Below are 14,505 nucleotides of genomic sequence, written 5' to 3' on the forward strand. Positions count from 1 at the left end.
GAGTCAATACCTTGACTGCATTTTATCCCTAATGTAAAATAGCTCTTTTCTTACTACAAGTGCAAATCGATCATCAGGTACCAATTTATTAATGAGTTACGCCGGTAACAAAAGGAGGTCCTCCAACACTTGGAGAAGAATTTCAGGGCTTCAGGGTTATCAAACCGTCCATAGTTCTTGCGAAGATGTCTTTATTTAGGCGGGCTGTGGGTCACAGGGCCTAGGGCTTGACGTCCTCCACTGACACACCTACCACCCCCCAAGAATGTCTTCGAAGCACGCACATCTTTCCTTGAGTCAACTGTCAAGTCAAACTGCTTTTCCCTCTTAGATCTGGAACCCAGATCGATATATCGGCAAAAAGCCCGTTATTAAAGCTAACATTCTTTCTTTGCTGGTAGAAAAACGGGGAAAACACAACCTGCCGGGACAAATTGCAGAGAGCAATGTAAAATGCGAGCTGGTAATATTACTAGTGAAGGTAATGAAAACACAAGAGGGATTTGGGCCAGAATTAAGTAAGACTAGTGACTGTCATAGCGAGAGGTGGCGTGGGGAGTAGAAAGTTTTGTAGACTGTGTACGCTGTGGTATCACTATTGTGGGGGGCACTCGGGAGGGGAGGAAGCGGGTGAGTGATCGGACTCTCGTCCTTAGCTGTCTCGGGCCGGGACCATTACATGCGCAGATGCATAGCCTGTTCCGCTGTCCTGGTCTTGCCAACTTCAACCAAATCCCAACTCACCTTCCCCCGATGCCCCGAGGCCCCATCGCTCCCACCTTCAGGAACGACTCCCAGCGCGCAGGCGCTCCCCCGCCCTCCTCCGAGGGCGTAAATCCTGCGCAGGCGCAGCTCCTCCGGCCGGCCTCCGCGCCGCACCGCGCCGCGCTTCTCCTGAAGCTGAGGGAGGCCGCCTTGCGCTTCGCGTGTTTTGCCCGGCGACTGCGTCGCGCAGTCTGACGCGCAGATTGCGTCACTTCCGCCCCCTCCCGGGAGGCGGTGCTGGACCGGTGGCAAGCCCCCGAAGGGAGCCGCAGTAGTACGACGGAAGATGGCGACGAGCGGCGGCGAAGAGGCGGCGGCGCCGGCGTCGGCGCCAGGGGCCCCGGCGACGGGGGCGGACACAACCCCGGGCTGGGAGGTGGCGGTGCGGCCCCTGCTGTCCGCGTCCTATTCCGCCTTCGAGATGAAGGAGTTGCCGCAGCTGGTGGCCTCGGTCATCGAGAGGTACCGGGCGGCGGCCCCGGCGAGGCGGGCGTAGGGAGGGGGAGGGGAGGTGGTGCCGGATCGTCTGGACCCGCTTCCCAGGCCGCTTTCTGCTGCTTGGCGACCGCCGCCCCAGTCGCGGCTTCGGGGCTCCCCGATCTAGGCAGACGAGGGCTTGTCCGGGGCTCCTTCCGCCGGTCCGTGTAAATTATCTGTGCCTCGATTTCCCTTCCGAGGAAAACTTTTGAGGACGCCCTCTTGAGAGGGCGTGGCCGGAGCCGTTTGGGAGTGACTTTGGGACGCTTCGCGCTCTTAGGGGAATGTCCCCGGGGCTGCCCCCTGTGTTAAGGTCAAAGCACTGATGAGTTTGCACTTCTTGCCCGCGCTCATCCCCCTAGCCTGGGCCAGAGCGGAGCCTGGGGTTTAAATTGGAGATGTGCCACATAATTTAATAACGGTCTTTCAGTGGTGCTGTAATCACTGGGGGCACGTGCTGTTTCTGTGACTGAAGCCACTAGTGACCACGGAGGACTCTCTTTTCAGGTTGCACTTAATGTATATTGATACTGTAACGGTCTTTGGTGAAACCATTTCAGTGTTAGTCTGAGGTCATTTTCCCACAGAAACAGTGCCCTCGCTTGCGCGCGCGCGCGCTCTCACGATAAAATATCTTCAGACTCTCTTACAAACGGGGTCATTTATTGATTTGGTATTAAATCGCTTTGTCATTTTGTCCAGAGTTCTTAGATCGTGATAGTTGTGTTCATACAATGCCATGATATGGACTGCCTGTCTTTTCCTGGCTTAACCTTGCTCAGAGGAGCCTTTCATTGGTTTAATGGTCGACGTGCTTTTAAAGGCAGTCTCACTTTTATTTTACTAGTCAAACCTTACTTCCAACAATCTGCAATTGCTGACTGGGTCATTTTAGCTTCTTGAGAACAAAGGTAACAAGGGTACATCGTAATGTTATCCAGAAGGTTAGAAATTGCTATTTATTACTCAAGGGAGGCCCATGACTTGACAAATTGTTTATTGTAGTGCCTCTTGTTAGTGCCTCTTGTTAGGTTTGTGATGCTTTGGATGCTTTTTTTTTTTTTTAAGTTACAATAAAATATCAGCTGTGTTTGGTAATTTCACAGTTAACTTTACAGATGGGTTTTCCTATATAATTATTAAGCCAGGAGTGTTTTAAAGACGTAAACAAGTATCAAGATACTGCTCTCAAGTTATGTGGCCTCTTTTTTAACTTTTTTTTTTATTAAAGATTTTTATTTATTTATTTGACAGAGAGAGACACGGCGAGAGAGGGAACACAAGCAGGGGGAGTGGGAGAGGGAGAAGCAGGCTTCCCGTGGAGCAGGGAGCCCGATGCGGGGCTCCATCCCAGGACCCTGGGATCAGGACCTGAGCCGAAGGCAGACCCTTAACGACTGAGCCACCCAGGCGCCCCTCTTTTTTAACTTTTTAAACGTTTGGTTCTGTGGTATTTTTCCTACATTATACTCATCACGTGACATGTGATGGACAGTGTTCCACTCTAGAATATTTGCTTTTATTTATTTATTAATTTATTTATTTCAAAGATTTTATTTTTAAGTAAGCTCTACACCTGTGGGACTCCAATTCTCAAACCCAAGATCAAGAGTCGCATGCCCCACTGAGCCAGCCAGGCACCCCTGCTTTTATGTTTTTATGGACATGACACCCTCCCATTCATCCGGTATTCCAGATCCATCTTTTTAAAACTATAATGGCTTAGCAACTCTGTCCAGCTTGTAGAAGGAGCCAAAGCCAAATACATCAAACTAGGTTTGAATTTTGCCAAATAAATGACAGTGCCCTCTCTTGCACCCTGAGGTAATCAAGAGTTGCCTGTGTAAGATACTAGTAAGAACTCTTCACGGTTTAGAAAAGATATCCAAACTAATGGGTGTTTAGTAACAAACACTTTTATTGTAAGGCAAGATCCCCGAAGTCTTGGTTCTGGTTTTGTTGCTCAATTCACTTTGAAAGCTGGTTATACGTCCTCTTTAGGCTCTATGAGAGGAATATGATCCTAGAAAAGTTTTCAGAATACCTGGCTTAGAAGTTCTTTACAGTAAAAAACAACCAAACATACTAGTAGTGTTCAGTTTGGTATAGAGCAGAGGTCGGCATGCTTTTTTTTTTTTTTTTTTGTAAAGGGCCAGAGAGTAAATATTTGCAGGCTGTACATTCTCTGTGTGGATTAGTCAACTCGGTCATTGTATAGCAAAAGCAGCCTTACACAATACATAAATGAATGGGTGTGGATGTGTTCCAAAATCTTACTTATGGACACTAAAATGTGAATTTCAAATATTTACATGTCACAACATAGTCTTAAAAATTATTTTTCAGCCATATAAAAATTGCAAAAACCATTCTTTTTTTTTTTTTTAAAGATTTTATTTATTTATTTGACAGAAAGAGACACAGTGAGAGAGGGAACACAAGCAGGGGGAGTGGGAGAGGGAGAAGCAGGCTCCCTGCTGAGCAGGGAGCCCGATGCGGGGCTCAATCCCAGGACCCTGGGATCATGACCTGAGCCGAAGGCAGACGCTTAACCGACTGAGCCACCCAGGCGTCCCAATAAATAAAATCTTTAAAAAAAAAAAGAAATGAGGGTGTCAGAATTGTGGAAGTATTTCTTGAATATAGAGTTATGGCCATCGAATACAGGACCAGGTCAGAGTCAGCACTATACAGGTGCTGTGGTGGGCTTTGTTTTGTAGGTAAGGTTTAGGTGCCTAGGCTGCTACTTTACTTCTGCGGTTGCTGCTCCCATTTGGGGTTCCCTTTCTGTTATGACTGCCATGTTTTTCTCCCTTGCCTCCAGAGACCTGTTTTTCTGTTGCAATCTACTACTCTCTGCTTCCCTTTTAGATGTCCTGGCTCCGTCTTTGCCAGCTCTTCCTTCCTATCTGACAGCCTGCTCATCCACTGAATTTCTCCCTGTTTGACCTTTGGGGATGATGACTTGCCCTGAGACTCCTCCGTGCTACACCAGTCCACTTGCCATCTCTAGTCTTTCATACCTTTATAGTTGGAATTGAACTTTGGGTTTGAAGCAAAGGTAGATAACAATTTCTAGGTCTAGATCCTGTTTATTAAGTTTGACTTTGTAACCAAACTATGAAACAAAGGAGGAATAGATTAGCATGGGTAAACTGGGAAGCATACTTTCAAAAATGTCCTTTGATTTTTAAAAGAAAAACATACCTAGTTTACTTAACAAGAAATGCATTTTCATTTCTACTGGCCTTTAGCTAGTATGTCTTTTAATAGTAAGGATTGAAAATCTTTACAGTGCCCTTACTTTTCCAGACCAGAAATGGAGCTAGCATTAGCTCAATGGAGCACATGCCGTATTTGGGATTAATTAGTATAATTGCTGAATGTAACCTTATGGTTTAAGGTACCATCAAATACAGAATTACTTTCTTAACTCTGTGTAAGGGGCGCCTGGGTGGCTCAGTCGGTTAAGCGTCTGCCTTCTGCTCAGGTCATGGTCCCAGGGTGCTGGGATCGAGTCCCACATCGGGCTCCCTGCTCAGTGGGGAGCCTGCTTCTCCCTCTGCCTGCCACTCCCCCTGCTTGTTGTGCTCCCCCCCCCAACAAATAAATAAAATCTTTAAAAAAAAAAAGATTTAACTGTGTAAGATATGTTAGTGACCATGATTGTCATTGAACACTTTGATTGACACTTTGTAGATTACCCCCCCCAATAAATAAATAAATAAGTAAATAAATATTTTTAAAAAATGCCTCTTTCTCATGAGCCAGTCCTTCCTAGGCTGTCCTGGCCTCCTCAATGATAAATCTCTTTCAGCCTCTGCCTCCTAGGTGTTCGGTAAAATTTAGGCCAGAGAGACCTACTTGGGAAGGTGGAAGCTATTAGAAAATCTCTATTAGATAGTGTTCGGTCGTTTCCTAAATATCTTGAAAGGGGAAAGGGATACACTAATGTCAGTCTTCTGAATTTACATGCTGTAGGACAGAAGTTCATGATTGACCTACAGGAAAAAAAAGCCTGCCACCAAGTGATAAGAGTGTAATTGTGAGATTAGTCCTCATGGCTGGTTAATGTCTTAGTGTCACATTCACCACAAGTTTGTCAAGAGTGAAGGAGGTATCTGAAAGCTTTTAGTTCTTTGGTTAAACGTGTGTTACTCTGTGACATACAGCAGATGTTCAGTAAGCATATATTTTTTAATGCTTTTATTCTTTAATTGTATTCATTATGCGTCCTTGTTTCCTGATTGTGTCATGAAACAGGCACAGTGGATTCTGTTCTTGGGGGTTTATGACTCTGATAAAGGGAAAGGAGTGTGTGGAGTTTCCATAGTTTAGAAAAAAGATATAAATAGTGTGGTATCTAAGGGGGAAAAGGAAGGTGAATTTGTAGTCTTTTATTTTGTCCTCTTGGAGTTCCACCTTTTCCTTAAAAAAGCAGATATTTCCAGACCTGAGCCAGTTATTTTTTTACTTACATGTCAAATTGGATTTCTGTGACTGGGCTGCGTAGCTGCTGTTTCCCTTTGTACTCTGCCTCACATTTATTTTGTATGGGATATAAATGTTTCAGATTCCCTGTCTTTCAGCAGTATTTCAGCCCCAGTGGTGGTGTGGTTGGAATGTTTGTTAGAAGAAGCAGATGTTTGAGGAAGATAGCTTGACCGCCCAGAGGAGAGATATATTTTTATCTATAAGTCTTTTTTTCCTTTCTCTAGTTATATTTTTCTGCAGTTCTTCCTTCTTCCCCATTCCTACCTAACTTCTTGCCTTTTGTCCCATTTTTTCCATTTCTTTGCGTCTTCTGGTATCTTGGTGTTTTTCAGATTCTTGGGGAATGAGGGTGGCAGCAAGTCTTCATTAGGTGACTCATATACACTTGTTTCTTTAAAATCAAGAGATATGGTATTGTCCTTTGGGCCACATGTCCACATGTCTACTCCCTCCTTCCAAGTCTTTTCAGATTTATTTCCCCAGGTTTTTTTTTTTTTTTTTTTTAAAGATTTTATTTATTTATTCATGAGAGACAGAGAGAGAGAGAGAGGCAGAGGCAGAGGGAGAAGCAGGCTCCCAAAGAGCAGGGAGCCCGATGCGGGACTCGATCCCAGGACGCTGGGATCATGACCTGAGCCGAAGGCAGATGCTTAACCATCTGAGCCATCCAGGTGCCCCTTAATTTCCCCAGGTTTATCCTTAGTTGCCCTAAGCAAACTGTAAGTGGAGCTTGAGAGTGCTCCATTTTTTTGTATGCCAATGCCCATCTTTCCCCAAAGTACATTCTTGTTTTTTTATTGGAATGAGGCAGTTGTGCATTTCTAGGGCAGGAAAATCACAAAGGCGCAACATTGAACCAGGCAGTTAAATGAGTTTATTCTTGTATTTTGGATGTATTTCATTATCTGAATGGAAATGAAAACAACAGAATCCTTTGGGTGGGCAGTTTTTCTCTTAGTTCTAGTAAGCCCGTTCAGCTGAAAAACATGGGGATAAGCAGCTCTGAACTTTTGAAATAAAACAGAGAAGGTAAATGACTCAGTAAAATACATCAAATTACAGGGTGGAAAAACCTTAGAACAATGACTAAGAAAATACAAGGGTGGAATGAAGGAACAACTAAGTATATGAGGTGGAAGTAGGAGATATAGTAGGGAGTTTTCTACTGAGTAGGATATGACCTTATACCAATTATGATGCCCACCAGAAACTGAGTGTTACTTAGTGTTTAAAGGTTTTTGTTTCCTCTTTTTTGTCCATCTGACAAATAGAAATGATCCTTGGTGGTCAGGAAGACCCTTGTACATCATAGATGCTCCATAAATATTTTTTCTTGGTAAAGCAATTATTCCGAGATAAGGAACTGATCTTTGATAAATCCCCATTTATCCTAGATAAATCCCCACATAGCAGAGTGTTTGCAATGCCAGACTCTTAAGTGCTATTTGAGGTGATTCATCACTCACACTGGCACCTCCCCAGTGTTGAACTTGTCTTTTTGGCTCTTGTGTTGATTTGGCAAGTGGAGAGAGTCCTGACTGTGTACATTTCCCTTCCTAGGCTGATACTTCTGTTTGGAGAATTAACTCACTGAGGAAACTGTTCAGCCACAGCCTTCTGTTCTTTCCATTTAATAAGATACAGTTTGTTTTATTTTGTTTTCATTGTCTTCTTGTTTCAGGGGTTGGGGATTAGCATCTGATTTGCTAGAATGACATACATGTATAGCTTTAAGACTTAGTTGGGCTCCAGATTTTCACAGAAGAGGGCATTTCCTCATCTTAAGATAAGGGATATGGTTAAAATCCCTGAATTTGTTGTGATCTAGCTATGTCCTGGTTGGGGGGCGTGGGGAGACAGGAGGACTCTGATACCTGGTGAATTTTGGGTTTTAGCATTGATCAGGTGATTTCTCCCCGAGTTGTTGATTCTTGCATTATGGACTGGTCTTATTTGGTCTTCAGCATGGGTTACGATGACTTGTCTTCCCCCTAACAGTATTTTGAGTGCTCTGGTCTACTCCCTTTTTGCCAGCACATGACATTATTAGCTTTTGGTCTTTGCCAACCAGTAATAAAGGACAAAATGGCATCCTGTTATGTTTTAACTTGTACTTCTTTAATTCTAAGTGAGTGTGAAAATGTTTCCTACCTGTTAGCCTTTGAAACTCCCTAAGCCTGACACCTTGAGCAAGGTGCTTACTTTTAATTTGCTAACCTTCACTTTCTCGATCTTGAACATAGGGATGGTAACAGTGCCTCCCAAGTGGGGCTGCTCTAAGGATTAAGTATGGTAATGCCTGTAAAGGGGTAGGGTATCTGGCGGATAGGAAGCACTAAATAAATGCTAGTTGAATTATTTTCTTTGCAGTGAATCTGAAATCCTGCACCACGAGAAGCAGTACGAGCCCTTCTACTCCTCTTTTGTTGCACTTTCCACACACTATATTACAACAGTTTGCAGCCTCAGTGAGTATTCCACTCTTTTTACTCCCTTCTGAGGGCTTGGGGATGGGGGGTGGTTGTGTCTCCTCTTTGTAGGGTGTCTGAACAGGTTGTTAATGAAGTATGTATTTTAACACTCCTAACCTGTTCACCCAACAGTAGAGACCGCTATCAGTCTGATAAGGCTCTGGAAGTTCCGTTACTTAGACCAACCAAGAGGGGTTTAAAAAGTACTTGGTTTGGATGTCTGCTTTGTAACCCATTATGTTAACTTGTACCTTCTTAATCAAAAGCATTTTATTGGTTTCATACACGTAATTACTAATGTGTTAATTTTGGGGGGTTGAGGGGGATGGGCGGATACTGATCTGAGATTCAGGGCCACTCATGAAGGCTCTATTCCTTATTTGGTTTTGGTGAGAAAGTAAATTCTCCTTTTGTATTCTCTGGTATGTCAAGGGATTTCAATTTCAGTTCCCCATCTTTTAAACCTTTTTTTTTTAACCCTGGTTTTCCACTATTTCTGAGTCTTTGCATTTTTACTTGTTTAAAAAAATCCTAACTCAGAGAGTTCTGAAAGAAGTCTAATTATTTGTTTCTTCAAATAGTTTGCTAAGCAAGTAAAATGAAAGGAAGCTATAGGGTTGCTGGATAACCGTTGTGTGCAGTGCTGTTTATTACAGGCACTGGCTACTGATGGAGGAATCACTTTTAGCTTGAAGAAATTTTGTGTAGGAAGCCTCTTGTAAAAGGCATTTAGAACCTGTGGGAAAGGAGAGGTATTATATTCTAGTAGTTAAGAGTGTGAACTTTAGAGCCAGACTTCCTGGATTTGATTCTAGCCCTGTGACTTTGGGCAAGTCATTTAACCTCTCTATGATGTAATTTCCCTATCTGTTACGTAAAGGAAGGGGAGCGGGTAAAAATATCTACCTCAGAACGTTGGTTTAAGGATTAAGTGGGTTAATATATTTGAAGTGCTTCGTACATACTGTGATGTATTTCCTATTACAGTGAATTTCCAGTAAATGTAAGATAGATTGATCTAGTAGCAGTGTATGGTTATCAGTGCCAGGATGCCTTTGTTTGGCCCTTGGATTGTTGGTTCTGAATGACTGTTGTCATGGAATGGTGCTGGGAATGCTGGACACACAGAACTTGGGAGTTGTCTGGTTAGATGTACTGACCGTGAAGCTGACCAAGGCTATGGCGGTCTGAGGTTAAGTGAAGCCCATTCCTTTCTCAGTTCCCCGGAACCAGCTTCAATCGGTAGCAGCGGCCTGTAAAGTCCTGATCGAGTTTTCTCTCCTGCGTCTGGAGAATCCAGATGAGGCTTGTGCTGTGTCCCAGGTGAGAGAGATGGGCTCATCTGTGGCCCTTATTTTGAGGTAGGACTGTGACAGACTAGTGGAATAATGATGGACAGGGGTGGCATAGAGCAGGGGTTGGTGAACTTTTCCTGTATCGGGCCAGATAGTGAACAATTTGCTGACCATTTGGTTCCTGTTGAAACTAGTCTCTATTTTTTAAACTCTGCCTTTGTAGTATGAAAGCAGCCACAGACAATACATAAATGAACAAGTGTAGCTGTGGTCCAGTAAACTTTATTTACAAAAGCAGGCAGTGGGCTGAATTGGAGCTGTGGTTCGCCAGCCTCTGGTTTAGAGGGCTGCAGAGGCTTTTGCAAGGATTGCAAACTTCCACGTTTCCAGGGGTCAGGCAAGTAACATAAAATGGATGAAGTGTGCCAGTTGAAAAGGGTGCCTGACCCAGCTATAAAGGGCCAATCACTGTGTAGCTCCAGCTGATTGTTGGCAGGCGGGGGTGGAGACTCAGTTGCTGTGTCTTGTGAATTATTGCGAAAGATACGAAATCTGGATTTGTATGTTGAACCTTCCATGTTTTAAAAAGTTAGCTATAACTTCAAATAAAAAAAATAAAAATCCAACAACAACACTGTGAGCATAATAAGACAAATTGGCAAGTCTGATCTCTGCTTTAGTGTTTTCCCTAATTTCAGTTCTTGATACGAACCTAAATTTGGCCCTGTGCCAGTGAAAAGTCCCAAAATAGTAGTATCTTCTGAAAGACATATTTGAATTTGTTTTCTTTTCAGAAACACTTGATTCTCCTCATCAAGGGCCTGTGCACTGGCTGTAGCCGACTAGACAGGACTGAAATTATCACGTTTACAGCAATGATGAAATCAGCCAAGCTGCCACAAACGGTGAAGACACTCTCAGATGGTGAGCCTTCTTTTGCCATACGGAGTTCTTTGGCTACTTCCCTGGCCAACATTTTCCTGCTTTGGCTTCTAGTGGCACTCTGCTCATCCCTGTTTTTGGTTTTATACTTACAGTGGAAGATCAAAAAGAGCTGGCTTCACCAGTAAGCCCAGAGCTGAGGCAGAAGGAGGTACAGATGAATTTTTTGAACCAGTTGACGTCAGTTTTCAACCCTAGAACTGTAGCATCACCACCCGTAGGTCCACAGACTCCGGTGAGTTACTCCAGGCAAATGTCCTCATCCCTTGGGGGTTTTGAGATGATAATACTAGAAAAAAGTAACAAATGTATCTTACATTTATGATGTAAAATGATGTATGTGCCTAGGGTAGGAAGAAATAGAAGAATACAAACAAACAAGAAGCAAAACTTCCCCTAACTTGCTGTCCACTGTTGATACTATTTTGATGCTCATTCTTCTAAAATTTCTCAGTGCATATAAACAGATATAAAGAACATGTACACTTTTCTGTAAAAGGCATCACACTCTCTGTTAGTTGTAGAATATATATATCTTCAAGCTATGTCTTTTTTTCCTCCTCTTGGGACAATAACTTGTATTTTCCCTAGCATTAGAGAGGGATTCCCCCCTCATTACCTGGGAAGTCTGAAGGGTATCCATAGAATTTCTGCTTTGTTTGGACACTTGCTTAGATTCTGAACTGCAGGGCAGCAGTTGGTAGGTGATGGTATCATGATAGGCCTTTCACATCCTTTGTTTCTCTTTAGGCTGAAGGAGAAAATGATGAGCAGTCATCCACAGATCAAGCCTCTGCTATCAAAACCAAGAATGTGTTTATAGCTCAGAATGTAGCTAGTCTTCAAGAGCTTGGTAAGACTTTTAACTGTCGTCATAGAGCTGGTTTCTCTGCTTTCAAAAATTCTGTAAATGGAAAAGAATCAAGCGGCAGCCAGAGGCCTGTTTGTAAGGTCGAGCCTTGTCATTAATGCAGGTGGCTCAGAGAAGCTACTGCGAGTGTGTTTGAACCTGCCCTATTTCCTGCGCTACATCAATCGGTTTCAAGATGCAGTGTTGGCCAATTCTTTCTTCATCATGCCGGCCACAGTAGCAGATGCCACTGCTGTTCGCAATGGGTAAGGTGCTCCAGGGTGTATGCGTTACCTTCTAATGCTGCTCTCAGAAAGAGAGAAACTGGATAGTTTATGGCACGCCAACTTTCTTTAACTATCAGATTATAGAAGCAAGGGATTCAAACAGACGCTTTGGTTAACCTCCTTCTCTGTCATGTTCTAGTTTTCATTCACTGGTGATTGATGTAACCATGGCATTGGATACCCTTTCTCTACCCGTGTTGGAACCTCTCAATCCTTCTCGTCTGCAAGATGTGACAGTCCTCAGCCTAAGTTGTCTGTATGCAGGTGAGAGGTTATGATGTCTGATCTCATTTTCTCAGTTAAGCACAAGTATACTTTCTGGAAACCATGAGATCCTCCTGAATGCTCTGCTCTCTCCCCCTTACCCCTGAGGATCATCTGATGCCTCATCTAGATGAAATGAGGTCTCCATAGGAATCTTGAGAATTATCCCATTGTTCCACAGCTGGTGGCACGTTATATGCCTATTTGCTTTCATAGTATGTGCAAATAGTAAATAATCTACTGTATGAAAAGCAAAATGCCAAGGGCTGTTGGGATATTGAGATAAATAATATGTAATCCGTGCCCTCAAGGATCCTACACTGAGAACAGTTAGGACCACATGGAATGATATACAATAGGAGATGATAAAGGCAATAAGGGAAGTGTAGAGTAGTTGGGTTCACAGAGAAGGGAGAGATGGAGTCTTGCTGTGGGAGCACATCTGAGGAAGCCTTCACAGAACAGGTGGTATCTGTTTATATTGATAAATACAACAGATGTTATTCTTCATGCTCCCACAGAATCCCCTTTCTTCCTGTTGCTCATGCTGCCTTGAGAGTGGGGACTGACAGCTGCTATTTACTCTCTTTTAAGTTATTATGACAGTGACTTTTTAACCCAATTCACTGATCCTTGGTTTTAAATACTGTAGTCCTGGTATGTCTTGGAAGATATAACAATTTCTGATGTTTACTTGGTTCTCTAAGTGAGGATTTGAACAGCTTTGGCAACCTGACCTGGGGAGCACCAAGAAATTGCTGAGGTTGATCATCTCCCGACATTCTTTTAATATCTTTATTTTGAACATCTGGGATATAGGGATAGAAAGAGGAAGGCACTTTTAATTGGGTAAAACAGTAAGAATGACGGAGTTCTGTTGATGTACCTATAGGGCAGGTAGGATTGCAGCTTGGCTCTCCTGAGGAAGAGGCAGAAGTGGGACTCAAAGTATCCTAGAGTTTGGGGGAACATACTGTATAAGTGTGTGTGGAGGGAAGGGGTGAGGGGAGAGGATATGTGATTAGTGGGTATTGTACAGCCGGAGAGAAAGGAGGACACATCGCAGAGGTCTTAGAAATGCAGTCTCAGTCATTTGGACCATGTTCTATAGACAGTAGAAACCACTGAAAATTCTGAGCTATATTCAAGCAGCAGTGTGCAGGATATTTTGGTGTGGGGAAGTTCGGAGGCAGGAAGCTTTGTTAGGAGGATTTTTTGTAGTCATTCAGGCGAGACACCGTAAGAGCCTGAGCTAGGGCAGCAGCAGTGGGAAGAGAAAGCTAAAGATAATGGGAAAATGTGTTCTCCCTCAGCTCATCTCTGGTGCTTATTACCTTGTCCTCTGCCTTTGATTTTTGCAGTTTTTAAGTTGGGGTTTTTAATTTTTAGGGAATTTCTTGAATATCACATGGCTCTCAGTGTACTTAGTACTCAGGTTAAAGAGTCCTCAAAATTTTTTAGTTGGATTAAAGATCCCAGATTTGGGTTGTTGAAATTTGATGGCCTGGGATTTGACGTAAAGACAGGGATTTGGCCTTAGTGTCTTTGAGGAATATCAAACATGGAATGTTTTTCCCCACAATCTTGGAAAAATGGAAAGACATCTTGTGATGTTTTAAAGTTAATAGATTTTATTTTTAAAGCAGTTTTAGGTTTACAGAGAAGTCGAGCAGGTTATACAGAGTTCCCACCTACCCTCTCCCCCCAGTACCCTGTTTCCTTTATTGTTCACGTGTTGCATTACTACGGTACGTTTGTTATAATTGATGAACCCAGGATTTGATACACTATTATCTGAATCTTTTGTTTACGTCAGGGTTTCCTCTGTGTTAGACGGTTCTGTGGGTTTTGACAAATGTATAATGTCCTCTATTCATCATCACTATGACACAAGGTAGTTTCACCGCTCTGAAGTCCCACGTGCTGCTCCACCTAGTAATCCCGCTCTCCCTACCCCCACCCCCAGAAACCACTGATCTTTTTAACTGTCTCCATGGTTTTAACTTTTCCAGAGTGCCCTAAAGTTGGAATCAGTTATATAGTACGTCGCCTTTTCAGACTGGCTTCTTCTGCTTGGAGTGCGCATTTAAGTTTCCTCCCTGATTTTTTATGACTTGATCGCTTGCCTTTTTTTTATTGCTGAATAATATTCTTTGTATGGGTGTGCCGTAGTTTGTGGTACATCCACCTGTTGAAGAGCATCTCAGTTGCTTCTCATTGTTGGCAGTTAAGGAAAAAGCTACAGTAAGTACTCGTGTGCAGGTTTTGACGTGGATGCAGGTGTTCAGCTCATTCAGATAAATACTTCGGAGTGTGATTGCTGGACCGGATGGTAACACTATCTAGTCTTGCTCTTGTGGACATTACTCTCAGTCGTCAAATCATGGAATGGTTTGGGGTGGGTTGTGTTTTCTGTTTATGTTTTGGTGGACTCCTGGGACTGTGCCATGATTGGAATCTGTGCATCTTCTCTCCCACCGCCCCCAGGTGTGAGTGTGGCAACTTGCATGGCCATCCTGCATGTGGGTAGTGCCCAGCAGGTGCGGACGGGGTCCACAAGCTCCAAAGAAGAGGACTATGAGAGCGACGCGGCTACGATCGTCCAGAAATGTGTAAGCCGGGTCGCCTGGCCCCGGGGGCCTCTGTCGTTCAGTGAGGAG

General features: G+C 43.5%; 1 protein-coding gene across 6 annotated transcripts in view; it reads left to right on the forward strand.

The window, feature by feature from the left end:
• The first annotated feature begins 1,036 nt into the window (after positions 1–1,036).
• The window catches only part of UBR4 (ubiquitin protein ligase E3 component n-recognin 4), a 130,464-nt gene continuing 116,995 nt past the window's right edge, over positions 1,037–14,505 (forward strand). For 4 of the 6 annotated variants that reach the window (XM_035019630.1, XM_035019631.1, XM_035019634.1 and 1 more), the window contains exons 1-9: positions 1,037–1,227; positions 8,107–8,204; positions 9,427–9,530; positions 10,297–10,426; positions 10,540–10,679; positions 11,195–11,297; positions 11,419–11,560; positions 11,721–11,845; positions 14,333–14,457. In XM_035019630.1, coding sequence (XP_034875521.1) covers positions 1,052–1,227; positions 8,107–8,204; positions 9,427–9,530; positions 10,297–10,426; positions 10,540–10,679; positions 11,195–11,297; positions 11,419–11,560; positions 11,721–11,845; positions 14,333–14,457 — 1,143 coding nt within the window. In that variant the 5' untranslated portion in view covers positions 1,037–1,051. The remainder of the gene's footprint in view (positions 1,228–8,106; positions 8,205–9,426; positions 9,531–10,296; positions 10,427–10,539; positions 10,680–11,194; positions 11,298–11,418; positions 11,561–11,720; positions 11,846–14,332; positions 14,458–14,505) is intronic. The other 2 variants (XM_035019635.1, XM_035019636.1) reach the window with 1 other exon arrangement.

This window comes from Mirounga leonina, unplaced genomic scaffold (assembly GCF_011800145.1).
Source record: "Mirounga leonina isolate KUSES-001 unplaced genomic scaffold, KU_Mleo_1.0 Mir_173, whole genome shotgun sequence".
Taxonomy (NCBI): Eukaryota; Metazoa; Chordata; class Mammalia; order Carnivora; family Phocidae; genus Mirounga; species Mirounga leonina.